Source organism: Cibotium barometz, chromosome 63, assembly GCF_041138505.1.
Source record: "Cibotium barometz isolate CiBa-2024 chromosome 63, ASM4113850v1, whole genome shotgun sequence".
In the NCBI taxonomy this organism is placed as follows: Eukaryota; Viridiplantae; Streptophyta; class Polypodiopsida; order Cyatheales; family Cibotiaceae; genus Cibotium; species Cibotium barometz.
In genome coordinates this window covers 11,576,672-11,604,016 of record NC_141108.1, presented here as the reverse complement: position 1 = coordinate 11,604,016, position 27,345 = coordinate 11,576,672, and the positions used below count along the sequence as shown (strand labels likewise).

Here is a 27,345-nt window from a genome sequence, read left to right as displayed (position 1 = left end):
TTCAAGAAGTTCTACTTTTGATGCACAAAAACTCTCCTTTAGTTTACTAAAAAGTGTTAAATAATCAAATACAATAAATATGTTACCTCCAGAGTCTGAGTAGTCATCGTGGTATTCTTCTTCTTCATCTTCATCGATCATATTGAGTCCTAATGAAATAAACTTTGACTTCCAATTTGATGTGATGTGTCGAATCTCGTTACACCTGTAACATTTCTTTGAATCATGTTTATTAGTCTTTTGTGAATCATCTACCTTAGTGTTATACCTGTGTTATGGTCATTAAGAGATGTGTCAAATGATTTTGGAGAGGTTTTAGTGTTCAAAGATGTTGATGCCGAGGTTTGGGGAGTCATTGTTTTCTTAGAAAAAATATTTTTCTTTTCACAATTCAAGGCTAAAGGCTTTGTACTGCGATGGTAGAAAATGTTTCTATAAGAGTTTCTGAAACTCTTTCCATGTTGAAGGTCGATGTTTACCTTGCTTAATCACGTTCCACCATAAAGTCGCACTTTCAATTAAATGATTACAAGCGCATTTAATTTTATCTTTTTCAGAGAACTTCTCGCCAAAGAAATAGTCATCTAGTTGGCAAATCCAAGCAATGAGAACTCGTGCATCCTTCTTGCCATCATAATTTTAGAAAGTCAATGCCTTTCGACTGATTCGTGAGTCTTTCTTAGAATTTTGAGCACGCAATGTAGCTTTAACAGTGTGTCTAACTTGATCACTTTCCTCCTCATCTGAGTCGAAAGAATTGGAATAATCACGTTTGCGTTTGGCACGCTTGACTTGATGCTCTAATTTGTGTTGGACTTCTCGTTCATTAGCAATTTGTTCTTGAAGCACTAAGATTTATTCTTGTACCATGGGCGGAATGGGTAAAGCAACCATTGCAACTAAATTAAGATGGAGAGATTCAGCTTATAAATCAGTCACAAAATGCTGGGTTCAATTACGTCCTTTAAAAGATTTGAGATTTTTGAATTTCTTTCTGAATTGTTGTCTTTTGTGGTGGGGAGTAATGAGTTCTCTCGAAAAGTTTTCTTTTGAAGTGATGAGGATAGGTTTTATAAAAAAATTTAAGGTCTTTTGGCAAGTTTTATTGTAAAAACTTGCCTTTTAAAAAAAGAAGGTATGGGGTTTCTCTCCTCTAAGAGAAACTATGAAGTTTTCTCTCTTTGAATTTTTGGTCACAAGAATGCACTAAAAAGAGAGAGGTAGATGGGATAAGGTATATATATATATATATATATATATATATATATATATATATACAAAATATAAATTGGCCCACAAAATCTATGTAAGCTTTTACTAATAAAGCTTATGATTGATTAAAAGCTTTGTTAAGCTTTGCTTTTACTAATAAAGCTTATGATTGATTAAAAGCTTTGTTAAGCTTTAATACTAAAGCTTTGATAAGCTTTATATATATATATATAGGGTTATCAAAGCTTTAGTATTAAATATTAACAAAGCTTTTAATTAATCGTAAGCTTTATTAGTAAAAGCTTACAAAGCTCTTATGGGCCAATCAGCGCAAACAGCCCGTTCCTCCCTGAAACGCGCAGCGCCAGCCGATTGTAAATTCTTTCCCTTGGAGGTAATAGCCCAGTCTTCGTGGATAGGAAAGGGAATGGAAATTTCTAATTAACCAAATCCTATTTTCTAAAATTTTTCCAATGATGGACGTAGAAGTCCAATGTCGATAGGCCAAAGGTTGATTTGCTGACTGGGCAAAATCGATGGATGTAGTTGAATGACTGATTGAGTACAACTGAAGTTGAAGCTGAATGTTGAATGAAAGAAAGCCAAAGGCTGAACTGCTGGACTAGGCTACGCTGATTGACACAGCTGAATGGATGAACAAGTAGAATTGAGACATAGAAGTCTAATGCCAAATAGAAAGATGAATGGATGACTGAGCTAAATTGATGGACGCAGAAGTCCAATGTGAAAAACTAAAAGCTAGTACTCAGATAACAGCAACAACGATAGAAAATAATAGAACTCGATGGAGACTGAAATTCAAAGCCAAAGGCTTTTGAAAACTTGAGCTGGGTGTAACGCTAGTGTGTAGCAGGGTTGCTTAGAATGTACAACAGTAGAAAAGAAATCTGACCAATGTATAGAGGAGACAAAAGCCCTAGATCTATGGAAAGAGCAAAGTGCAAGAGCCTACCCAAGGTTAAGGCGACGATGATGAAAGGATGTACGGTGGCGGCGAAGCTGAAGAAGGCCACCAATGTACACATGATTCATTGCTTTAGAGATATATGGCAATGAGCTATTGGTTCTATAGCCAAGATATGAAACCAGCTGCTGTGAGAAATGCGTAACACGAGACATCGCTAAAACGAGATAGGAAAGGCATCAAGGCTAATCGAGCAGGAAGTTGGGGCAAGAACAAATGTGAATGCTGACAATGGAAGCCATCAATCGAATGCAAAAGCATGTGCTGAAATCAAGAAAGTGAACGCCGCTCTCTGAGCTATTCGCACTGAAATTAAGGCCGTCTCGTAAACACAGGCTCTGATACCAATGTTGGATGAGGGAGAAAATGCTTTGCACACTCACATAGACACACATGTACACACAGTGTGACAGAGAAGCTCAGAGAGTAAGAGAGACGAAGCTCGATGCTAGAAATTACTCAATAATGATGATCACAAATGTGTGGAGTTCCTTTTGGCAAGAAAGGATTAATTATTCCCTAGTAAACTTTGCTAAGGAGTTGACTTGTGCTTTTGAGGCTTACTTCACACTTGTTGTCAATCTTTGTAGTTTTATGGTGAGAAGTTGGCTTGTGCATGAAGCTTTGTTCACACGTCAATTTCTTTTAATGAAGCTGTTTTGTGTTGTTATTTAAGTTTAATTTATAATATTTAGTATAAATAAATAAATTATAAATATTATGAGTATTATGTTTGTTTTAAGTGTTTCATAATTTTCTCACTTCAAGTGCTTCTTCTTTAAAGTGAATATCCATGCTAATTTATAGCACTTAAATATCTCACTTAAAATTGAATATCTTTGGTTGAAAAATTATCACTTAGCTAACTTTAAAATTATTTTTTCCTTTGGAACTTACAGTAAATTGAACATAAAACTTTGTTGGAGTGGAGATCAAGATATCAACACACACATAGATGGAGCAAGCCTGGAAGCATAACACATAGATTGACAAGAATAAGTAAATTACAAGTTAAATGACATGATAAGTTCACCTATACACACTTATAAGAGTGTGTACATACACTCGGGGAAAAAAATATCCTAAAGAGGGAAAAATTATGTTGGTCCACACATCACTACCATATAAATGGCTACAAAGATCAAGGTAGCAATACATACATACATAGATGCAACAAGCAAGGACAGATGGACATAAGCATAACACTCAAAGTAGATCAATGAGAATGAGTGAAGTACAAGTGAAGTGATATGATAAGATCACTTACACACACACTTGGGGAAAAAATCCTCCGAAAGAGGGAAAAAATGTCTCGGCCCAGTATTAGCTTATGTCCACACATCACTACCATATAAATGGCACAAATCACCCTTATAGTGATTGTGTGAACATGTATAGGGATCGTGTGGCTGATCAATCCCCAAATGGAAATTAGCCTAAATCTTTGCGAAAAGCTTCAAACTTCTCTTGTGAACATATCTACCACATTAGTTTCAAACTTCTCTTATGAACATATCTACCACATTATCATGTGTAGAGACATAAGCTAGGTTAATCTCTCCTCCTATAATGAGCCTCTCCCTGACATAGTGATAATGCACCTTGATGTGCTTTGTTCGAGCATGAAACACTAGGTTCCTTATAACCACTCATGTACTCTAGCTATCAATAAAGATGAAGGTGGGGGTCCAGTACCAAGATCTGCCAAAAGGCTGGCTCAGCCATACACACTCCACAATCATTGTAAATGTTACCTTGTATGCAACTTCATAACTTAAAGTAGCCACCAATGTTGGTTAATTCTTGTTGTTACTGAGTCATAATATACATAAATCATAAAGATAAAAGAAAAAACCACTATTGGTCACGTGTGTGTCATAACATCCAACCCAATTGGAATTATTAAAAGCATGCAGCTGAGTATTACCCCCCTTAGCATAGAATAGGGTGCATGTAAGTATTTGAATACTCGCTTGGCAGGCCACCAATGCTTACTTCCAGGATTGCGCATAAACTTGTTCAACTAGAAGACCCCAAACTGAATGTCTAGCCTCGTATTATATAGACAGATGAGGCACCCAATAGCCTGTTAATAAATTGATGCATCAAATGGTTCACCTTCATCCTAGAGATTAAGCCTAATACCTACCTCTATCGATGTAACAATAGGCTTATAGTCTTGAAGACCAAACTGTGTAATCATTCTCTGTATGTACTTTGATTGCAACATCACAATACCATCATCACACATTGCATAAACTATATGCCCAATCAATAATGCAACAACTCCAAATCTGTCATCTCAAATGACACATGTAATTCAACCTTGAAATATGAAATCTTCTCCTCATTAGGGCTTATGAGCAACATGTCATCAATGAATAAAAATGATGACCAAAAAATAATCTTTACTTCTCTTTTTATAGAATGTTGGAAAAACTATGTGTTTATCTTATCATACCATGCTTTGGGAGCCTACTTAAGGCCATATAAATATTTCTTCAACCTGCATACTTTAGACTCATGTCCCTTGTCAATAAAACCACAAGGCTAAGATACATAACTGCTGATGTACATTCCAACCATGATAAGATGTACTAGTACATACGATCATAATCATACAAGATGCGGGTGTAAAGGTCTCATCATAATCTATACCCTTTTATTGAACATAACCCTTTGCAAGGCTTGCCTTGTATAGCGGTCAACACTACCATTAGCTTTATGCTTTAGTTTATAAACCCACTTTGTAAAAATGGTCTTTTTACCATATGGCAAATTTGCTAAATACCAAGTGTCATTTTTGAGGATTACATTGTACTCATCCTCTAACCAATGGTCATTTTCCTATGCTTCTTCCAAGGAAACAGGTTCCTCTTAATTCCATAACAAAAGAATAATATGCATGATGAGAACCTACATATGTCTTGCTAGGTAAAGGAGTAGCTGATTTGCTTTCCGGCAATATCTACATTAGCCATTTTGGCATACTCTTAGATGCATGTATGGCTGCCCTTTCCTCATCCACTACATCATCCATAATTGACTGATTTGTGGGCTGAAATTCAAGCTGATTTTTAGCTAGTATGGGGTAATTTGCAGCATCTTGTGAGCATTCATTTGCTTCACATATGGTTGCCCAACATTGTACAAAGGTAGGAGAGTATCAAACATGTCACTTTTTTCTATTTTTTACATAAAAGCATGGGCTGAAATGAGTTCTCAACAAACAATATCTCTACTCACCAAAATCCACTATGTGGTTGGATGCTAAGAGTCTATACCCTTTGCTTTCTAAGTTGTATCCCATAAAAATACATTTTACCACCTTATCATTGAGCATATTACATTGTTGCTCAAACACAAGAGCATAAGCAAGATAACCAAAAACACGCAAATGAGCCATAGAGGCTTCTTACCATTCCAAGATCTATAAGGGGGGTAATTGTATTCAAGGCCTTGGTGGGGGGATTGCCTTAGAACATAAGTGGCACCCATAACTGCCTTCAACCAAAAAACGTGAGGCAAATCTTAGCATTTAATCATGCAGCATGTCATCTCTATGAGAGATCTGCTTTTTCTCTTAGCCACGCCATTTCGTTGAGGTGTGTAAGGAACTGTGTATTGATGTTTTATGCCTCTTTCAGCTATATATACATGAAACTCCTTTGACATTTACTCCCCCACTTGATCTTACAAAGGGTGCCAACTTTACATGTAGACACTTTTTTAGTCATAGAAATAAAATGTCTGAGACAAGTAAAAACCTGGGACTTTTCTTTGAGTGGATACACCCAGGTGTGCCTGGAGTAGCAAGTCACAAAGTAGAGATATCCCTCGATCGATGGTATCCTCATAGAACTACATCATCACTATGTATAAGTTGTAACTTATCAATCGGCTTTTCTCGATCAACATTTCAGCATTTGGCTTTCCACATTTAGCCAATCTGCTTCAGGCACTCTGCATTAAAGAATTCAACTTCAGTATTCAGCCATTCAACCATTCGGCTTTTTTGCCTACAGCCTTCGACTTTAGGCTTTCAGCCATTTAGCCATTCGGCTTCAGGCTTTCTGTATTTCAGCCATTAGGCTTAAGCATTCACCCATTCATCCTTCTGCTTTAGGCTTTCAGCAAATCATCTCTCACTTGGCATTTGACATTCAGCTTTTAACCAAAACCATCAATGATTCAGCATTTAATTGTGGCTTCTGCGTCGTCAGCAACTCAGCTTTCAGTCTTCAACTCTCTACATTCAAGAGTGGCTAGGTTTACTTTCTTGCCCATGTTTACTCCCTTGTCCGGGTTTACTCAGCTCAGCCTTCCACTTTAGCACTTTGTGTTCAGCATTTAGTTGTGGCTTTTGCGTTAGTAGTCAGCCTTCAGCAACAGTCAGCTTCTTACAACGTTTGGCCGAGTTTATTCCATTGGCTGGGTTTACTTTTTTGGTTGGGTTTACCCCATTTAGCAGTCGCTTTTTAGCTTTGTCCCTCATCTTTCGACATTCGAATTTTAGACTTCCACCTTCGACATTCAGTAGTAGTCAGCTTACAGTGTTTTGCCAAGTTTATGCCATTGGCAGGGTTTACTTTTTTTGGCCGGGTTTACTTTTTTGGCAGGGTTTACTTTTTTGGCCGGGTTTACCCCATTCAACAATCGCTTTTTATCTTTTTCCCTCTACTTTCGGCATCCGAATTTTGGACTTCCACCTTAGACATTCGACGTTTGGCTTTTAGTTTTCAGTAGTTTATTCAATTAGCCAATTCAGGGTCCGCCGTATGTTAGCAGATTCAGATTCTTTCCATTTGCTGGTTCAGCATCCGTCCCGTCTCACAGTTGGTTTCGCGTCTATGAGGTAGTTGATGCTGTTCCATGTTAGCTTGTGACCTTCTGACACCACATCATCTTTTGACTGGCTGACTCCACGTTAGCAAATTCTGACTTGCAGATTCTGTGTCTGCCGATTCCGCCTGCAACTTCGAAATCTACAGATTGCTGATTTGGTAAGTTTGCACATGCATTAAGCAAACATTTAAGATACTCTAAGTCACTTAAAGCCACTGTTGTGTCAGATATTTGCCCATTTCTTCGTAGTATAAAATGTTTAGAAACATCAGTGATGCCTTAACAGTCAGATGTAGCGATTTATCTGCTTCTTGTTTGTCATTGTCGGATGTTGACTGGTTATTTGATTTGATTCGGGTGCTACAAAGCACATTACTTCTTGCAAGAAGCTGTTTGCCACCTTGAGAGATGCTCCATCAGCAATGTGGAGTTAACATCATGTAGTGGGGACACATACACTCTTGTTGACACTTTGTTTGTACCTGGCATCCAAAAAATCTAATTTCTATCTCAACACTTGTAAAAAAGCTGGCCTCAAAATCCAGTTTTCTAATCATTGCTGCTTCATTTATGACAAAACTGATTTCGATGCGCTTCTTCTTTCTGGTACATTACACAATGGCCTTTACAGACTTGATATGTATGATAAGAGTTGTGATTCTCATGCTGATGTTATGATTGCTTCCACATCATAGGTTATGATACTGAGCTTTGACCTGCTCGTTTTTGTCACCTTAACTTCCCTTCTCTTCTGAGGTTACAGTGTCAGCCTATGGTTCAAGAGTTTCCACCTATGTATCTCCCATGCAAGCATGTGTGAGAGGGATGTATATTGGGAAAGATGCATCGTCGCGGTCCTTTCCAAATATGGTGCTGTCTAAGCTACTTGACTGCTGCAACTTATACATAGTGGTTTATATGGCCTAGTGAGGGCATCATCTTTGTAGGACATCAGTACTTTATGAATTTCATTGATGATTACATCCATTTCTGTTGGATGTATGGCCTAAAAGCCAAATCATATGACTTTTTAGATTTCCATCAGTTTCTCCCTATGGCTAAAAAGCTTGCAACCATAAGCTCCTGACATTGCATTCTGATCAAGAGGGGGAATATCTATCACATGCACTTACAACTTTTCTGTAGCAATCAACTAGTATTACTGATCAGTGTACTACTCCGTATACCGCACAACAGAATGGTGTGGCTGAACAATGTAATCTTACAGTCATGGAAATGGCAATATGTATGCTTAAAAGCAAGGATTTGTCATCTAGATTTTGGCTCAAAGTGGCATGTGCACCAATTATGTGCCGCTGTCCGATTAAAGCATTGAAATCTATGACCGCTTATAAGTCTTCGAAAGGCAGAATTCTTGCAGAGTCACTCATATGCGTATGTTTGTTGTTTGTCTTACGTGCATGTACCAGCACCACACAGTCGTAAATTTAATGCAAAGGCATTGAAATGTATTTTTGTGGGGTATAGTAGTGAAAGCAAAAGATATCAGTTGTATGTATAATCCACTTAAAAGCTTATTGTATCTAGAGATGTCACCTTTGATGAATATGCCTCTCAACCTATGCCCTCATGTTGGTTACAACCATCAGTTGTGATGGCCCCGATGCTTTTGATACATTGTTGCCATTATTTGGTGCAGGTGCTAAATCACTTGATCCCACTTTGGCTTCAAATCAACCTTCTGTTGTTTGCTGACAGTCAGCAAATTCAACAATTTGGCATTCCCCATATTGCTCTAGATCAGCCACACTTTGATCCGTTTGCCTTGGGTGATGCATGCGTTGAAGAAGATGCAACTAACTGTGATTCATAGAGAGTTCCCCACCACTAGCTCCATGCCACCTTGTGTGATGGCAAACTAACTCCACTTATGCCAGGTCGGACACGAGCTGCCTCTCGAAATGCATGTCATTTCCTTGATACAATACTTGTTGCTACAGCATGTAATAAGGAACCTCTTTCTCATTTTGATGCATTGGAGGATGACAATTGGGTTTCAGCCATGTGTTCATAGTTGGTCTCCATTGAAAAAAATGCTACATGGAAGTTATGTGACTTGCACACCACCAAGCGTGCTATAAGCACAAAGTGGGTGTACAAACTAAAACGGAAACCTAATGGCTCCATTGATCATTATTACAAGGCTCGTTTAGTTGCCAAAAGGTATGCCTAGCAAGAAGGCTGGTTTAGTTGCCAAAAGGTATGCCTAGCAGGAAGGCATTGACTATGATGAGAATTTTGCACCTACTTCATATATGATGACTATGATGAGAATTTTGCACCTACTTCATATATGATGATTATCCGCACTCTTTTGCATTGGCTACACATAAAGGTTGGAAGGTACATCAGTTGGATGTCAAAGCTACGTTTCTGAATGGTGATTTGTAGGTAGAGGTTTATGTATTTCAGCCTCTTGGCTTTGTTCATAAACATGCAGAGCATAAGGTATGCATATTGCATAAAGCACTCTATGGCCTGAAACAGGCTCATCAAAAAATTCATACATACTTGCTCTCTTATCTTATTTAGAATAGTCCAACTGAGAGTACCCTCTATGTTTGCAAACAAGGGGATCAACTCATAATCCTGAACCTTTATGTGGATTATCTGCTCCCATGACTGGCCCTGATGATGACGGGCACATTTCAGCTTTCATAAAGTTGACTTATAGCATGCATTTGATGTTTTTGACATGGGGCTATTGCATTACTACTTTGGTGTCCAATTTATACCAGTTGAGGGGAGGATCATGTTATCTTAAAGAAGATACATTTAGCAGCTCTTAGAACAGTTCCAAATGATAGATTGCAAACCTGTTTCTACTCTTGTGGAATCAGGCATCCGCCTGTCTCTTAAGGTTTCTTCCCAGCCTTTTGATGTTGCCGCCTATACTATCAGATGCCTTATATATCTATGCAATACCCCTCTGGATATTCAATATGTAGTGTCATAGTTGAGCAGATTTATGCATTGCTCAAGCACTCGACATTGGCAAGTAGTGAAACATGTCTTTCATTATCTTCAAGGCACTTAGGACTTTGCATTGTTTTTCAGCAATGCGTCTTCTTTATGCTTGTCCGCCTACACGAACAATGATTGGGCATGATATTATGACATTAGGGTGTCTACTAGTGGTAAATGATTGGGCAAGATATTATGACATTAGGGTGTCTACTAGTGGTAAATGATTGGGCAAGATATTATGACATTAGGGTGTCTACCAATGGTAAATGTTTCCTTGTTGGCAGTTCATGTATTTCATGGCTTAGCGCAGCCTAGAGTGGCCACTTCAAGTTATGAAGCACTGAGTACAGGGCAGCATTCATAGCTATTATGGAGTGTGTATGGCTGTGTTGTCTATTGGCAGATCTTGATATTAGACAGTCGTCTTTTACCACCATTTTCACTAACAGTCATAGCGCATTAACAGTCACACGAAATCTAGTTTTACATGTGCGAACGAAGCACATTGAGGTGCATTATCATTATGTTAGGGAAAAGGCTCCATATGCAAAGAGAGATTGCCTTGACTTATGTGCCTACATAGGCCAATATGGAAAATGGGTTTACAAAGTCTCTTTCTAGGAAAAAGTATGAGGTTTTTTGCAAAGCTTTGAACTTATCACCTCTACCAAGTTAGTCTGCTACATCCTGTACATGTTCACACCATTCACTTTAGGGGGTTTGTTAGCTTGGAAGCCCGTGGTGTGATCAGCAACACACAGGCACTTTTACCCTGTGCTGTGTGGCAGTGGTTTTCTCCCCGTGTGAACACACTCTTATGTGTTAGCCACATCAGCCCTATGGCTAGGGCTATATTTCATTCCACTCATTTGTGATCATCATTATTGAGTAATTTTCAGCATTGAGCTTCATCTCTCTCGCTCTCTGAGCTTCTATGTCACTGTGTGTGCGTGTATGTCTGTGTGAGTGTGCAGAGCATCCTCTCCCTCATGCAACAGAGAACATAATAAGATACTTTGGAGATTTCTTAGATTCTCTTGATATATGTTAAACAAAATGTGATGGTGGAATTCATTTTAGATCTCTTTTCGCATGCTTGAATTCTAATAAAATGTGTTCTAAAACACAATTCCATGTTAGAAATATGAATTGTAAGAGGATACAATGTGCAATTTATGAAGCAAACACTCATAAGAAGTAAGATTCTCACACCATAAAACTTCAAATTTAAATTGAACAATAATAGAGATAGAGATTAATGATGTGATATAATACATGGCCAAGCTCCACATCCATCTACTCCTTTTGAATTATCGAGGAAACATCCTGGTGAGATAATAGGTTATTATATGCTAAGAGAAGCTAGGATGTATACAAACATTGTGATGACTAAAGTTTGTGAGGCTAGGTGTCTCTAGATATTCATGGGGTTCAGGGTGGTCATGATAAGATTGTGTTGGTCTACAATTATGGTTGATGCCACTGTTCATGGTGTTGAATCGTCCTGTAAAGAACTACAATTATGGTTGATGCCACTATTCATGGTGTTGAATCGTCCTATAAAGAACTACTAAATTTTTTAACATAAATTTTCACACTTTCATGTCCATATGGGCTCATCTTGAGCCCCACTTGGACCCCCTTCATAACCATTAGACGAGATGTCCAAGACTAAGGTCTATCTATCTCTTGTGTTAATTTCTATGATGTCCAGGGCTAAAGTTTATAAATTCCTTATGTGCATCCCTTGTGTGCATACGATTCACTCTAGCATGTAGCCCACTCTAATAATGTGTGCCAAATACTACCTAAGCCATTTAACCTCCTAGGCCTCCATCTCATGTGGAAACAAAGATGTTGGGCACCCAATTTTCTCAACCATGACTACTCTTGATAGTAGGGGACATACATATACATGAGCTAGCTGGAGCCCAGATATTACACATGATATACAACAAAAATTCCACTTCATCATTTTTAAATGAGAAACATCTCACCATTTTGGCAAAGCTTGTCAAAAAATGCTAGCTCAAAAGCATATGCCAAAAGGTATATATGTAGATATATGAATAAATACAGAACTACATATATGTTTGTGTTTTTTTTTTGTGTATGCGCATGTATATGTGTAAGAGAGAGAGTTTGTGTGTATGTGCATGAGAGAGAGAGAGAGAGAGAGAGAGAGAGATGCGAAGTGCATAAACACCATGGTAGCTTTTCTCAATCTTATTAAATATGGAAAATATTATATGTGCATTTGTGTGGTGTGTGTGAACACTTGCGTAAGTGCATGAACACCATGGTAGATTTTCTTAATCTTATTAAACATGGAAAATATTATATTTTTACTTTAGAAGACGAGCATTAAAAAATATTAGCATTGAATCGAAAAGAGTTTTACACTACAAAAATGGACTAAAGACCTGGAGACTAAGGTTATGCACATAATTAGTTAGCGTAAGGATCATGAACATTTTAAGATGAAAGGGTCCTCCATTTTTTAATGATTCTAGAGTTCTATCCTTATTTAATTGTAAGATAATATTATTAAGGCATCACATGTACATACTATAAGGTTATGCATATGTTAGTTTGTGCAAGGATAATGAACATTTTAAGATGAAAGGGCCTCCATTTTCTAATGATTGGAGAGGTCTATATTTATTGTTTTATTGCTTAATTATAAGATTGTATTATTAAGGCCCCACATATAAAGAATACATCATGGTATTGTGGTCTTCCATATTAAGATTGATTTGTGAAACTCCTTGGATGTTCCGTCACCTTTTTGACTTTTGAGACAACGATGTCTTTTTCATAGCTGTTACTAACATAGATAGCCAAAGAATGACTTTTGAGAAAATAATGTCTTTTTTTAGTTTAAAAAATATAGCCAAAGATTTGAAAGCCAAAACATACCATTAAACTATCGAAAGCTAGAAGAGAAATGGCCACCACACACACTATGAAACATTAGGCGCATGAGTTAAATTATACATACATATATGAGATGATATAGATCTTTGTGTGTGTGTGTGTGTGTGTGTGTGAGAGAGAGAGAGAGAGAGAGAGAGAGAGAGAATATAAGGTTGTGAAATATTTAGCATACTATGTTTGAAAGTTATTTAAATATAATTATAACTACATGTGTATTTATGCACAAGGACATGTGCACACATGCGAGCATGTATGGATCCCAAATGTTTATGTGTATATGTACATGCGTGTGTTTGCATGTGCAAGTACATGCACACAACAATAGCTTTTCTCTCTATAGTGAGAAACATTTTCTCACTATCATATTTTGGGAAAAATGTTCATCCTTAGAAAAGAGGCACTATAAAAAATTCTCGCATTGGATAGAAAATATTTAACTAGAAAAACAAATCAAAGTCCCTGCGTAGAGACCAAGACTTTTATGTACATGTTAGTTAGTGCAAGAATAGTTTATAGAATTATATCGTCCTTAGAAAAGAGGCACTATAAAAACTTCTAGCATTGGATAGAAAATATTTAACTAGAAAAACAAATCGAAGTCCCTGCTGTAGAGACCAAGACTTTTATGTACATGTTAGTTAGTGCAAGAATAGTTTATAGAATTATATCATAATTTTTTCAATTAAAGATTTTGTTACTAGGGCATGATTTACGTAGATGTTATAAAGGATATGTAATGGTATGGTTGTCTTGTTCAATATGACAAAAATATCCATGTTATGAAGAATGAGTGAGTATATATCAAACACATCCTTGGATATTTGGTCCTTTTTTTGACTTTTGGTTTTTTCTTAGTTTGAAAAACATAGTCAAAGGAATTATTAAACTACCTAAATCTAGAAGAGATTTTAAATGTCCACCACACATTAGGAAACATTAGGCATGAGTGAGATTAAAAAATAGCAATGAATGGCAGTAGTTAATTGAGGTTAAAGAAATTGAGCAAGGCGCAATAGAGGTGAAAATAGGAATGAATGGTGGTAGTTAATTGAGGTTAAAGAAATTGAGCAATGCGTAATAGTAAAATCCACCTTCAAATAGGCACATGGGGTTCATATTTGCATTGAGAATCATGTAGATGTGATTCTCTGTATTTACTTTAGTCTTGCAAAATGTTTCAATGAGTTTGTCTTGGATAGAAAATATCTAACTAGAAAAACAGATCGAAGTCCCTATAGAGATTAAGACTTTTATGTACATGTTAGGATAGTTTGTAGAAACAACTTCTAACATTGCATACAGAATATCTGACTAGAAAAATAGATTGAAGTCCTTGTAGAGACTTGTAAGTACATGTTAGCTACTGCAAGAATAATTTGTAGAGACTTGTAAGTACATGTTAGCTACTGCAAGAATAATTTGTAGACTTATGTCCTTGTTGTTTTATTAATGAATCATAAGATTATGTTACTAAGGCACCAATATGTAGATGCCATAAAGAATACATAATGGTATGGTTATCTTGTTAAATATAATAAAAATATCCATGTTAAGAATGAGTGAGTGTGTATCAAACCCCTTTTTTGACTTTTGAGGCAGCAATGTCTTTTTCTCAGTTTTAAAAACATAGCCAAAGAAAAGTCGAAAAGGATCATTGAACTACTAAAGGTGGAAGAGAAATGTCCACCACACACTAGGAAACATTAGGCATGAGTGAGATAAAAAAATTAGCAAGGCATGGTGGTGGTTAATTAAGGTTAAAGAAATTGAGCAATGCACAATTGAGGTAAAAATTCACCTTCAAATATGGGGTTCATATTTGCATAGAGAGTCATCTAGATGTGATTGTTTTCTATATTTAGTTTAGCCTTGCAAAATGCTTTAAGAAAGAGTTTGTCTTGTAAACTGCCAAGCCAAAATCAAAATAAGATATCTCTACATGGCAAATCTCCTCTTAGTAATTGTCATGATGGCCATCATCCTCCTCTGCCCTTGAAAAAAGAAAACTAAAAAAATAAGATTACTCTAGCTTTACAAAATGCTTCAAGAAGGAGGATGTAAACTGTCAAGTGAAAATCAAAATAAGATATCTGCACATGGCAGATCTCCTCTCAGTAGATTGTCATGGTGGCCATGTCAAAATTACTCTAGCTTTGCAAAATGCTTCAGGAAGGAGGTTCCAAACTGTCAAGTGAAAATCAAAATACGATATCTGTACATGGCAAATCTCCTCTTAGTGGATTGTCATGATGGCCATCTTCTCCCACAGACACACACTCACATAGCTTTTATATGGTCCCCTCTATCAAAACAAAACCCAAAAAAAAAAGTGCCCCTAGTGTATTAGCATTTTCTTTATGGAAAAAAAAGACTAGTATTATATAAATAGATATTAATTAATTAATATATTATATTCCCCCTCCCCCCACATATGTAGATACTATTAGTGGGCCGTTCAGACGCTTATAATTGCCGTGTGTGGGATGACTTCTTCCGAGTCCCGAGCATCCTAGCTGCATCCGTCGTTCACCCTGCCGGATCCGGCTGCCGGACTGCACACAGTCTGTGGGTGCAGCGATAACATGGCGGCGGGTGGGCGGCAGGGGGAGAGCAGAAGTCCATCAGCTGTGGACAGTGCAGAGAGGAGGCTCAATGAGCTGGGCTACAAGCAGGAGCTACGAAGGACAATGGTGAGTGCGCTACTGCATCTGCATCTGCATCTTAATCTGCATCTGAATCTCAATCTCAATCTCAATCTCAATCTCAATCTCTGCAGACCATGACCAAGGTCCTCGGCATCGCGTTTTCCACCGTCACCCTCTTCACGGGGATCATACCCCTCTACGGCTTCAGCCTCTCCTTCGTCGGCCCCGCCGGCGTCGTCTGGGGCTGGCTCATCGTATGTTTCTTCACGTGGTTCGTGGCCCTTGCCCTCTCTGAGATTTGCTCCTCCTTCCCGGTAAGCCACCTTACTCAATTGATTTAATTACACTTGGGAGTTAATTAACAGAGAACACTCATTCCTTTCCCCTCTCTGCACCTCTAAATATATATTACCATTTATTGGCACGTGTAAGTTGCTTAAGTTAATCTAAAGATTTTTTTTTTCATGAGCCATTCCTAGTCGCACACTGGAATTTTACCCCGCTAAACACACCACACTACTCATTGGTGTCTAAACTACTAGGAATTTCACCCTGCTACACACACACCATACTACTCATTGGTGTTTATCATTGGTTTAGACACCTAGGAATTTCACCCTGCTACACACACACCATACTACCACACCATACTACTCATTGGTGTTTATCATTGGTGTATAAACTACTAGGAATTTTACCCCGCTATACACACACACCATACTACCCATTGGTGTCTAAACGACTAGGAATTTCACCCTGCTACATACCATACTACTCATTGGTGTCTAATCGCACACGGGAATTTCACCCCCACTACACACACCATCCTACTTATTGGCGTCTAGGCGACTAGGAAATTCACCCCGCTACGCACACACCATACTATGCATTGGTGTCTAAATCAAGACTGGTTAGGCATCTGTGCTGCTCAAACCCAAGGCTAGCTTCTCCTCATAAAGGACCACCTTCTCAGCAAAACCATAAAACATGGATCCAATCTACAAGGTGTCTTTCAAGGCAACTTTGTTGACTTAAGGGTGCGTGAAAAGAGAAGCTTCAATTACATGAGAAGGGAAAGGCGGATGATGTTAATCATGGATCCAATCTACAAGGTATCTTTTAAGGCAACTTTGTTGGCTTGAGGGTGCGTTAAAAGAGAAGCTTCAATTATTGCATAGGAGGGAAAGGTGGATGATGTTAATCATTGATCCAATCTACAAGGTGTGTACCTTTGATTACTTATACACCTAGCTTTCATAATGCACAATCCATTAGAAGAATCTTAATGAATAAAAGAAACAACTGTATTGTGTGTTACAAAAAATATCTCATGGGACGTGAATCACCCTAAAGCACTTTGGCAATAATTTTGTTGTGGATTATAAATAAAGGTTCCATTTTATGGTTTGAGTTTGAAGCTATGTGCTCCCTTTTCATTATAATCCCCCTCTTGGATGCACCTCTTTTGCGTTAAATCCTGTGGGGTGCAGTCAACCATTTAAGTGCATGTATTGCGAAAGCTTATTACTTTTCTTAAAGTATTGATTTACTTGTATGGAGCCATTTTTAAAACCATCACCTCAAGTCAGACAAACCAAATCATTTAACTCATCTAAATATCTGTATCTACCATTCTTGATGTATTCAATTTCACGCATCACTCTAATTTAAACATGTTTTCAAAATTTCCTTAGCTCCTTTGAAGTCTTTTATTAATTCATATATAATCAATGGTTTTTAAGATGTCCCTTTTTAAGGGGGTGAGGATAGACATATAATCTTTGGCATGGACAGTTTGCATCTTTTTCTCATATTTTAGTACACTCTTTGAAATAAAAGCATATTGTACGTCTAAATCCATATCTATCTTTGTAGCTTTAAAATTAGTAGCTAACTAGTTCAGTAAACGACTTCGAGACTACCTAAACCTAGTACTCCAATGATAGATATGTCCAAGACAATAGTTGAGCAAGGTAAAGTATGTTCTCCAACTTCGGGCAAAAACAATTGCTCATGAAAGGGGGAGGGTTCTACGAATGGGGGGTTAAATTGGGACCTTTTACCCTACCAAAAGACTCATCAAAGCTTGAGAACTTTGAAATGTTCATGCACTAAAACGTGATGTTTTCCTCCTTATCAATGGAGAGTCAATGACCATAAGTTATAAATACAAAAAGGTAACCTAGTTCAACCTGAAAAGACTTCATTATTATTAGATCTAGTATTGGCATGCACACCTATGGTATGCATCTAGCCCCAGTATAACCTCTAACCTAGATGACCTAAAAACATAACCCAATTGTAACCAACCCTAATCTAAGGTACCTTTAACCCTAGTTTAACTATTATATAGTCCTTATGTATTCTAACTTAATCCTCCTAACTCTAGAGTCCATACTCACTATCCCTAAACCTAACCTAACTACACCTAGTCCCAACTTAACTCTATTCTCGTCCTTCTCCTAATCCGACTCAAAACTCGTCCTTCTCCTAATCCTACTCAAAACTCGTCCTTTTAACGCTAATCTATCTAACCCTAAACCAACTAATGGTAACCTTGATATGCCTCCCCCCGTTCTAATCCTTCCTTGAACCCATATATACCCGTTGCTCTTTGACTCATAGTTCTCCTATTCGGGACTCTCGAAGTTTGTAATTGAGTATTGTCGTCATATATATACATATATACATATATGTATACATATACATATACATATACATACATATATATATACACACACACACACACACACACACACACACACACACACATATATATATATATAGTATTTTGTGGGAGGGGGTGTGCAATTCCACCTAGAACCGTACCAAGACAACAATACTCAATATATATATATATATATAATCTTAATCTATATGCACTTCTTTTTTTAACTAAGGAATGCTCACATTGATTTGCGGTAAAATTTTGTAATGCTAGCCTAGCTTTTGAATTTATGATTCAAATTGAGCCAAAAAGAATTGATTCTCTTTTGAACTTTCTTTGCGGCCAAAAGTGACCAAATTAATACTTATATGAATGAGAAAGAGAGAAAAAGGGGAGGGGGGGGGGCATGTTTGGGGGTGGGAAATGACCAAATTAATACATGTATAGTTACTATAGTAGGAGAAATGCTCAAGGCACCTTGAAGAGCTATAGTAATAGGACATTGTTGCAAAAGCAACACATGATCATTACAACAGCTATGTCTAAGCAAAGGTTACACACTAACTCTACTAAAAGCAAACAAATTTAAAAGAAATTGGCTTTCAAGGGTCTCAAACGTTCCACGATCTTTGTTACTTGTTGATATCTCGTCGAGATATTTAATTTGGTACCATGAATCTTGGTTTACAAGATGCTAAACGTCTTTAAAATACTTGATACAAGTCTCTTGTGGGTGAGAATTGGCTAGGTGATCTTCTGGATGAAAATCATCGGACGAATGTCGAATATCATATATCTCCTATTATCTTCCATGTAATAGTTTTCTATGCATCTCCTATTATTAATTATGCCTTAGGCATCTCGTATTCTAGATTCTAAACACACTCTCTTTCGTTTGTCTCTTAAGCACTTTTGGCACCTTTCACAAGTGTCATTAATGCAAACTTGAAGTTACTGTCTATATTTTAAGGGAAAAAAATCATTCACATTGACCAAGTTTAGAAATGACAATGTAAGCCAATAAATGCTTTTAAGAACTCCAAGAACACATCCAATCACTCGTTGGCTTCAAAATCAACATATCTCACATTCAATAACTATTGCTCAATGGCCTCTCCTAACTTTTAACTAAGACTAAGCAGAAATCACTGTCACATAGGTGGAGTGGCGGAATCTACACAACTCTTAATATACTAGGATCCACAACAAATATGGAATCATATCCAGCACAACTTTTAATATACTTTAATATACTAGGATCCACAATGAATATGGAATCATATCCGGCATTTACTTGGCGATCCGGTGATGAAATCCATACTTATGCACTGCCATTTCATCATCAATGAGATATTTTTCTTCTTTCTCTATTAGGTCTCTGGTAGGAGTTTGTATGTTACATGCGGCATAGCAGAAGTCTTGTCTTCTTGATCATGAGTAGTGATGCGTTAATTGCTCATTATGGTAAGAGCAAGTGAGAGAGAGAGAGAGAGAGAGAGAGAGATGGAGCATACACAGAACACCCACACTGAAGCCCGCCCCCCACCCCCTGCCCCCCTTCTTCTCTTCTAAAGAGAGTATGTGCTTTGATTGTTGCAACTGAAATAGTACAAGGAATGGGCTGAATCTGCTTGACTTGTGGACTGACCTGAAATTAGGGTTTCCCACAGAGAATCATCCTTCTTTCCACTTGTGGACACCCACACTGAAGCCCCCCCCTTCTCTTCTGAAGAGAGTATGTGCTTTGATTGTTGCAACTGAAATAGTACAACGAATGGGCTGAATCTGCCTGACTTGTGGACCGACCCGAAATTAATGTTTCCCACAGAGAATCATCCTTCTTCCCCTTGACTTGAAGATAACCTGCATTTTCCTCTTCTCACAGAGGGTTGTAAAACACACTGACTGCGGTCCTCTTGCTTGCATTTATGCCTCTTCTTGATGCCTGGGGCTGAAGCACATGCCTTGGGCTAGAGGGAATTGCAGAAATGGAATATTGGCCTAAAGTATATACTAGCCACATAAGCAAGTCGGCCTGTTGAAACTGACCAACCAGAGAAAAGAGGACAAATAAATCATTAAATGCTATTTCCCCGTTTTATGCTTGGGTGCCTCTTACCTCTGATGGAGACTGCCCTTTTTGCCAGGTCCATGGGCACCCAATGGATGCAGGCTGTCCATAGCCTTGCCCATGCTCTCATCAAACTTCCATGGCCATCCGTTACCCTGCTAGTGGCCTTGGACCAAAAAAGGCTTTCGCACAGGTAGGAAGAACTACTTAATTCAATAGCTCCACGATGCATAGTCGGTCTGAAGAGTCTGGTTGAGAAGGGCTCCCTAAAGAAAACTGTCGGTGACGTGATCGACGACTCTCCGCTGACTAGTAGAAGGTTCCGAATAATGACCACCAGATTAAGGGTGATGCTCGTCCAGTCGCTCAAAGAGCAGTACCTGAAATGGGATGTTTGCTCCACCTCATGCTCGGAGACATCGTCCTCCTGCTGCAAATGGTAGATGCCAAATCTGGAGTGGCTACCGGTACATGTGGCCCTGCGCCCATCGCTTGGAAGCATCGAACCTCCGCACAGAGAGAAGCCTGTTACGGTTCCATGCAAGTGTCCAGAGCTTCCACTTGATCCCCAATCAAGCGGGTAATCAAGGCTGCTATGCCGTTTATGGTATACCATGTTTGCACTCTGAAACCTCCTGTGTGCCAATCTAGCCAAAGCAAGGTTAGGCTCTGATACCAATTGTAGACTACGTGTGCATATGTGCTAGGGTTTGCATAGATAGAGGGGGAGTTGAGCGGAACTCAAAGTTCAAACACAAGCACACACAAGTAGCCCTAAATCCTACTGTATATTTATGTACAATTACAACTCTTTCTCAAGTACAAAATGGAACACTGAATGTAATCCCTGATCTCAGCCTGTAGCTGCAGATCATTTTCCAATGCAGGGTTTTCAGAGAGTTGCTCTTTGACTGATGTGCTTCCAGGAATGCAAGATGAAATGTTTTTCCATACGCAACTTATACAAGGGGGCGGCAGGACTGGTCGGCCACACGATGCTGGTCGGACTGCTCCACAACTTGCAAAAAGGTGGCGTTTCACACTGCTGCTTGACCGGCCCAGGCTGCCTAACTTGGTCCAGACCTCTCACCGGCCTGAACCAACCGCCCAATGCCATCCCCTAGGGCTGTCCCACCATGACTGGCCCTAGGTGCCCATGTATGGACCCTGTGGCGGGGTCCAGACCACAAGGTGTGTCACATCAAGCCTAGGGCCCACCATGTCACACATGCTTTTCTTGACAAGATTCTCTGACTGGACAAGCTCAACACTCCCATGGACAAACAAAAAAAAACAGGAAAGTGGAACCAAATAGGGAACCCACTACCTTCACCACATATATCATCCACTGGCAGCATTAGGTCCACCATCCAGCTGTGAAGTCCTCCAAACATAGGCAATGAAATGGGCAAGAAGTGCACGGACAAGCGTGAAGCCCCCTTAAGCCTGACAGTTTTTGCAGGGTGAGTCAAAGCACATCATATTACGGCAATGCTTGACGCCCAGATAGCAAATAGATTGAGGAAGTCACAATGTTTTTCTCCATTAAACATGAAGAGAAAATTATGTCTACTTAGTGCATTATGTCACGTCAATTTTACTCAAGTCAAAATATGCTCCAAAGGCATCACAATGTGAAGCAAATCTTGTTTGACAGCATCATTAGTGTATGTATTTTGTTTAGAAACATCTGCTTTCCTATCTTTGCATGGCACATATCATCAGTTTTCAACTATATTACAAAATTGCCTTCCGGTATTTTTTATTTCATTTGACCTCTTTGCAGACAACAGGATCATTGTACTTCTGGACTGCTCACCTTGCAGGACCAACATGGGGACCGTTCGCCTCATGGTGTTGTGCATGGCTTGAGCTAGTGGGTTCGATCACAGGCATAGGATCTCAGGTGCTCTTCAACTAGGCATTACGCCACAGCAATGTGTTTTAGACCGTGACAAAAAAAGGAATTCAGATTCATATGCTACCATACGTATTATTATTGCACACAATACACCTTTCATAAGTATCTCCTGAGTATCTAACATGCTGATGATTCTCAAAGGCTTATGCAGGATCACAAGTCATGCAGTACATCATACTTCTTGCCACGGGGACTAACAATGGTGGTGGATATTTGGCACCCCCATGGGTTTTCTTGATTATGTACACTAGCTTAGCCCTCATATGGGCGTTTATCAACACATGCACCATGAATGCAGTTTCTTACTTTGGCCTTCTCTCCGTCTGGTGGCAGGTAATGCCTTCCAACTAATACCGCTGCTGTAGCACAGTGCCTTGCATTACTTGATACTCTGCAAGCTCACCATTGCCATTTTTTGGCAGGTTATTGGAGGCTTATTACTTGTGCTCTACCTTCCATTCGTAGCACCAAAAACCCAGCCTGCATCCTTTGTCTTCCTCCACTTTCAAAAGTTTCCAAACTTTGCTACGGTGCCCAGCAAAGCATACGGCATTATCCTTTCATTCCTTGTTTCTCAATACTCCTTGTTTGGCTATGATGCTGCAGCACATCTAACAGAAGAAACCAAAGGGGCAGAGATCAATGGTCCTACTGCTATTATATACAGCCTTGGCATTGTTTCAATTCTTGGGTGGGCTGTTATTCTGGCCCTAACTTTCAGCATACAGGTCTGAACACGTGTGGAAGTGTATTAGCAAGCAACAAATCCATGTGAAATACTGTATTTGCTAAAAAAAAGTTGATGTTTTCCAGGATCCACAGTATTTATATGATCCGACAAACGAGACAGCAGGAAAATTTGTACCTGCTCAAATCTTATTTGATGCATTTTATGGGCGGTACCACTCAGTATTGGGTGCTATGTTCATGCTTATCATCATATGGGGATCCTTCTTTTTTGGTGGGCTTGCAACAACTACCAGTGCTGCACGTATTGTGAGTATAAGAGTTTGGCTGGGTTAACAACCTATATACCTTTAAAAAATTGGAATATATCCAACCTTACAAATTGAGAGAATACTTGCACTTACATAACAAGAAACAAGCACGAACGAGAAAAACACTAGAAAAAGATTTGCATGTGGAAGGCTACAGGGGTAGGAAGGCAGACCTCTCATACGCACTACAAGAAACAAGCACAAACCAGGAAAACACAGAAAAAGTTTTGCAAGTGGAAGACTACAGTGGTGGGAGGGGAGACCTCTCATATGTCCTACAGCCTATGCTAATGTAAAGAAAAGTAATTTCTAAATAATGACATTAAAAAAAATAAGTAACGGCAGCCATCCCGGCTGCTTCTCCAAAAAGAGCCCATGGAAATGTGTCCTTTACCCTAATCTTGGAAGTTACTATGTGGGATTAATTACCCACCAAACGGCCGCGTATCTGGCCTCCTTGGTACATGGTTGATGTGCACCGTCCGTGGAATTGACCAGACATCACTCTATGCATACATGGCAAGATCCATCTTCGTGGAATTGACCAGAAGATATAAGTTTCGACAGATATCACTCTATACATACATGCCAACTTTCATGAACATGCACATGCGCACATGTTGCATGCCTGCACATTCATACATGCATGCAAAAGAATGAAATATGATGAATTTGAATGTGTAATTGTGCAGGTGTACGCCTTTTCTCGCGACGGAGGGATCCCTTTCTCAGAGACATGGTGCAAGCTACACCCTCGAAGGAAGGTTCCAACTAATGCAGTGTGGTTGTGCGCAGCCATATCAATCTTGATTGCCCTGCCCATCCTCAAGCTGACTGTCGTGTTCACAGCAATGAGCTCCATGTGTACCATAGGATGGGTGGGAGCCTATGCGGTCCCTTTGTTTGCGCGCATGGTAGTGCCAAGAGGGGCCTTCAAGCGTGGGCCCTTTCATCTGGGCAGGGCGAGCCGCTTGGTATGTGGGGTTGGCTTCACTTGGGTTTGCTACACATGTAGTGCCTTCATGTTGCCCACAGAGTATCCCATAGAGTTGGGAACTTTCAACTATGCCCCTGCTGCAGTGGGGTTGGTGATGACGTTCAGCTTGCTGTGGTGGTCCCTTGATGCCCGAAAGTGGTTCAAAGGACCCCTTCGGAACATTGCTCAAGAAGAGCACAACCCCAAGGCCCTAGATCATCTCCTCACTTTGTAATTTCTGATGGCTTTTACCTTAATAAATGCTTTGGTCTCAATATCTACACATGCTAGTGCTCTCTAGAGGTCCTCTCTCTCTCTCTCTCTCTCTCTCTCTCTCTCTCTCTCTCTCCAAACCCTAACAATCTCTGATATGGATGCACAAGCTGAGAAATAGGGTATTTGTAGCTTCAAAAAAATGGGACAGTAATACAGATTTTCTCAGTGGAAACCTTACAATCTTGGGCACATTTATAGAAGCTAAACATTAGATTTGATGCTTAAGCACTCATAAAGCAGAGGTGGCTAGGCTTATCAGAAATCTGAAAATAGCAAAGTAATTTTTTAAAAAAGTTGACCTGTTTAGATGTTTGGTTTAATCGAAGGCACTCACTAAGAAGCTATGATTAGTGCCTGCATCAGCAAGCCCATTAACGCTGGTGTTCTCCATATTTGAAGCCTTCAAGGTGTTTAAACAAGGCAATTAGGTAGTGGTTAAGAGTATCTTTCCATAATTGAATGCGTAAAGATGCGCGAACAAGGTAATTTAGTCAGCGTCTAGATCAACTGGTGATTAAAAGAGGTGATAAGGGTTGTGTGATTAGTCACTAATGTTGGTTTATAAATTATGATTAATCAAGCGAGCGGGGAGGTTTGATTTACCTGCTTCTTGTTCGAAGCCATGAGCGGACGGGGCCTTGCAGGATAGCGAGCTCCTCCTTTGTGTGCAGCGAGTTGAGGGTAGGCTAGAGAGAGAATGAAACTGTATACTCAAAATAGAAATGAACCGCTCTCTGAGTAAGTGCTCACACACACATAATGAATCTGAACTTCAGCTTTCCTTCTTAACCTGTGCTTCCATTCTCTCTCTAAAGTACTCATGCTTCTCTTTTTAAGGATATATGCAAAAATATTTTTTAGAGCTTTGGATGTGTTAGTTTGTTGTTTTTTATTCAGTTTGGAAGTTTATTACATTTGAAAGGACAAACCACCCTGATTTCATTAGTCTTTTGCATGATTTTGAAGCCCATAAGACTTTGATCTTGTTACATTAAGCCAAGGGGTAGCCTAGCAATTCTAATTAAGAGTGGGGCTGGGGCAGTGAACTCCATTATGTGTGGATTAAAGTAAAAAAATAATTTTTGTTCATGTATTTTAAATTTTTTCAAATTGGTAGTTTAGAAGCATGTAAAATCAACAAAAAATAATCTAAAAACTTTTAATCACTTATAAATCATTATTAATTAAGATTAGAAATCTTAATTGTCTCCATTAAGTCCAGAAAACTTTAAAAACCATGCCAAAACCATCTCTCAAGTTGGTTTGAGTTGAGAGATATAAGCCCACAGTCTTGAGTTAGGAGATGTAAGCCCACAGTCCGTGAAAAAAAAAAGATGAGTCTAGCTAGACGTGAGCCTAGAGATATGAGGCATGAGCCTAGACATGGGAGGTATGAGTCAACAAGTGTGAGTCTAGAGATAGGTATACCTAATATTGTACTAGCTAATTAAAATTATGTTGAAGACTTGTAAGGATATACCCTCTCACGTCCTTTAAGGATTTCTTGTCATACAATATGTACTAATAGCTACGATTTCTAAGGAAAATTTTAGTCCTTTGTAATTATTGGGATATTGTATACAATTATTATCCAATAACTAACTAATTATATACGAAGCCTATCATAGATCTATTTTATGTTACTCAATAATTATACTAATTATGTATAATTGTATTACAACCTTTTCTCTAAGTACAAGATTTAAATAAATTTTATAAATTATTTTAAATAAGTTAACTACAAGTTGGGACATCAACCTTAGAAGAAGAATTAAATGAAAAACTTAAATGGAAATATATTTATGAACACAAGACATGCATTGGGTCCAATCTGTCTCCCCCCATATGTAAGACCCGCGGTCTCACATATGAGTATTTCAATGATTTATTAAGGTATAAAGTAATTTGATACAATCATAAATCTTCTCATCAGAGGAGAAAAGAGAACATAGAAAGAAAAGAGAGCTTCATCCAAGGAACCTACAATTCTTACAAACCATGTTTAATCTCTCTCTCTCTCTCTCTCTCTCTCTCTCTCTCTCTCTCTCTCTCTCTCTCTTCTCTTCTCTCTCTCTCATGAAATAATTAAACCGTATAAGGAAAACAATAAGAGAATTAATACTCCCTGTAGATGTTTGCCTGTCTTGACTCCCTGTATACAAGTATAGGCCTGCAAACAACTTGCAGCCATTGTATCTCTCTAGTTTTTTATCAAAATATAGTCGAGTTGGTACTTAAATTAGGGGAATAGGCCTGGTCTACAACTCAACACATGCCGTTTCGCTAAATTCAATCGTATGCAAAAATCAACCTACTTTTTGGGGATCTTTATCATAAATATGCTATTTTTATCATAAATTTATTTTCTTTATATTTTTCTAATTGTTTAGAGATATTTATATACTCTCATCTCTAACTATAATTTTTATTGAATAAATATAATTAAATTCTCAAGAAAGTTCACTCACATAACAAATTAATACCCAATAATTAAATTCTCAAGAAAGTTCACTCACATAACAAATTAATACCCAATAATTACACTAATTGCACACCAACCCTATCATAGGCTTATTACATAAAAGTGTGTATCTAAGAAAGCTTATTTCTTTCATAAAAGTCAAATATATGAGTTAGTTCATACAAAAAAGGTGTGAGCCTATAGATACCCTATTTTAGAGAGCCAAACATAGAACCAGTGGGAGAACTTATACCATGCCAAGGGCCTTGACCGAACCCATAACCATTCTCAAGAGGCTACAAAAGAGCCAGTTATTATGGAGTCTTTGCCTTTGGAATGATTTCACCTAGACCTCGCATTGC

At 38.5% G+C, this 27,345-nt stretch overlaps 1 protein-coding gene and 1 long non-coding RNA gene across 2 annotated transcripts; one reads left to right on the top strand and one right to left on the bottom strand.

Annotated features, from left to right (window-relative positions):
- The first annotated feature begins 15,425 nt into the window (after nucleotides 1–15,425).
- LOC147603686 (amino-acid permease BAT1 homolog) lies at nucleotides 15,426–24,521 on the top strand. The gene is made up of 7 exons (XM_086796030.1): nucleotides 15,426–15,657; nucleotides 15,744–15,926; nucleotides 22,138–22,257; nucleotides 22,414–22,605; nucleotides 22,695–23,000; nucleotides 23,086–23,268; nucleotides 23,963–24,521. The coding sequence occupies exons 1-7, from the start codon at nucleotides 15,550–15,552 to the stop codon at nucleotides 24,479–24,481; spliced, it is 1,611 nt and encodes a 536-aa protein (XP_086652156.1). The 5' UTR covers nucleotides 15,426–15,549; the 3' UTR covers nucleotides 24,482–24,521.
- Nucleotides 19,508–25,357, bottom strand: LOC147603685 (uncharacterized). The gene is made up of 2 exons (XR_015265527.1): nucleotides 25,126–25,357; nucleotides 19,508–21,797 (listed from the first exon to the last, which is right to left on the bottom strand). It is a non-coding gene; the product is annotated as an uncharacterized LOC147603685 (long non-coding RNA).
- Nucleotides 25,358–27,345: the final 1,988 nt, after the last annotated feature.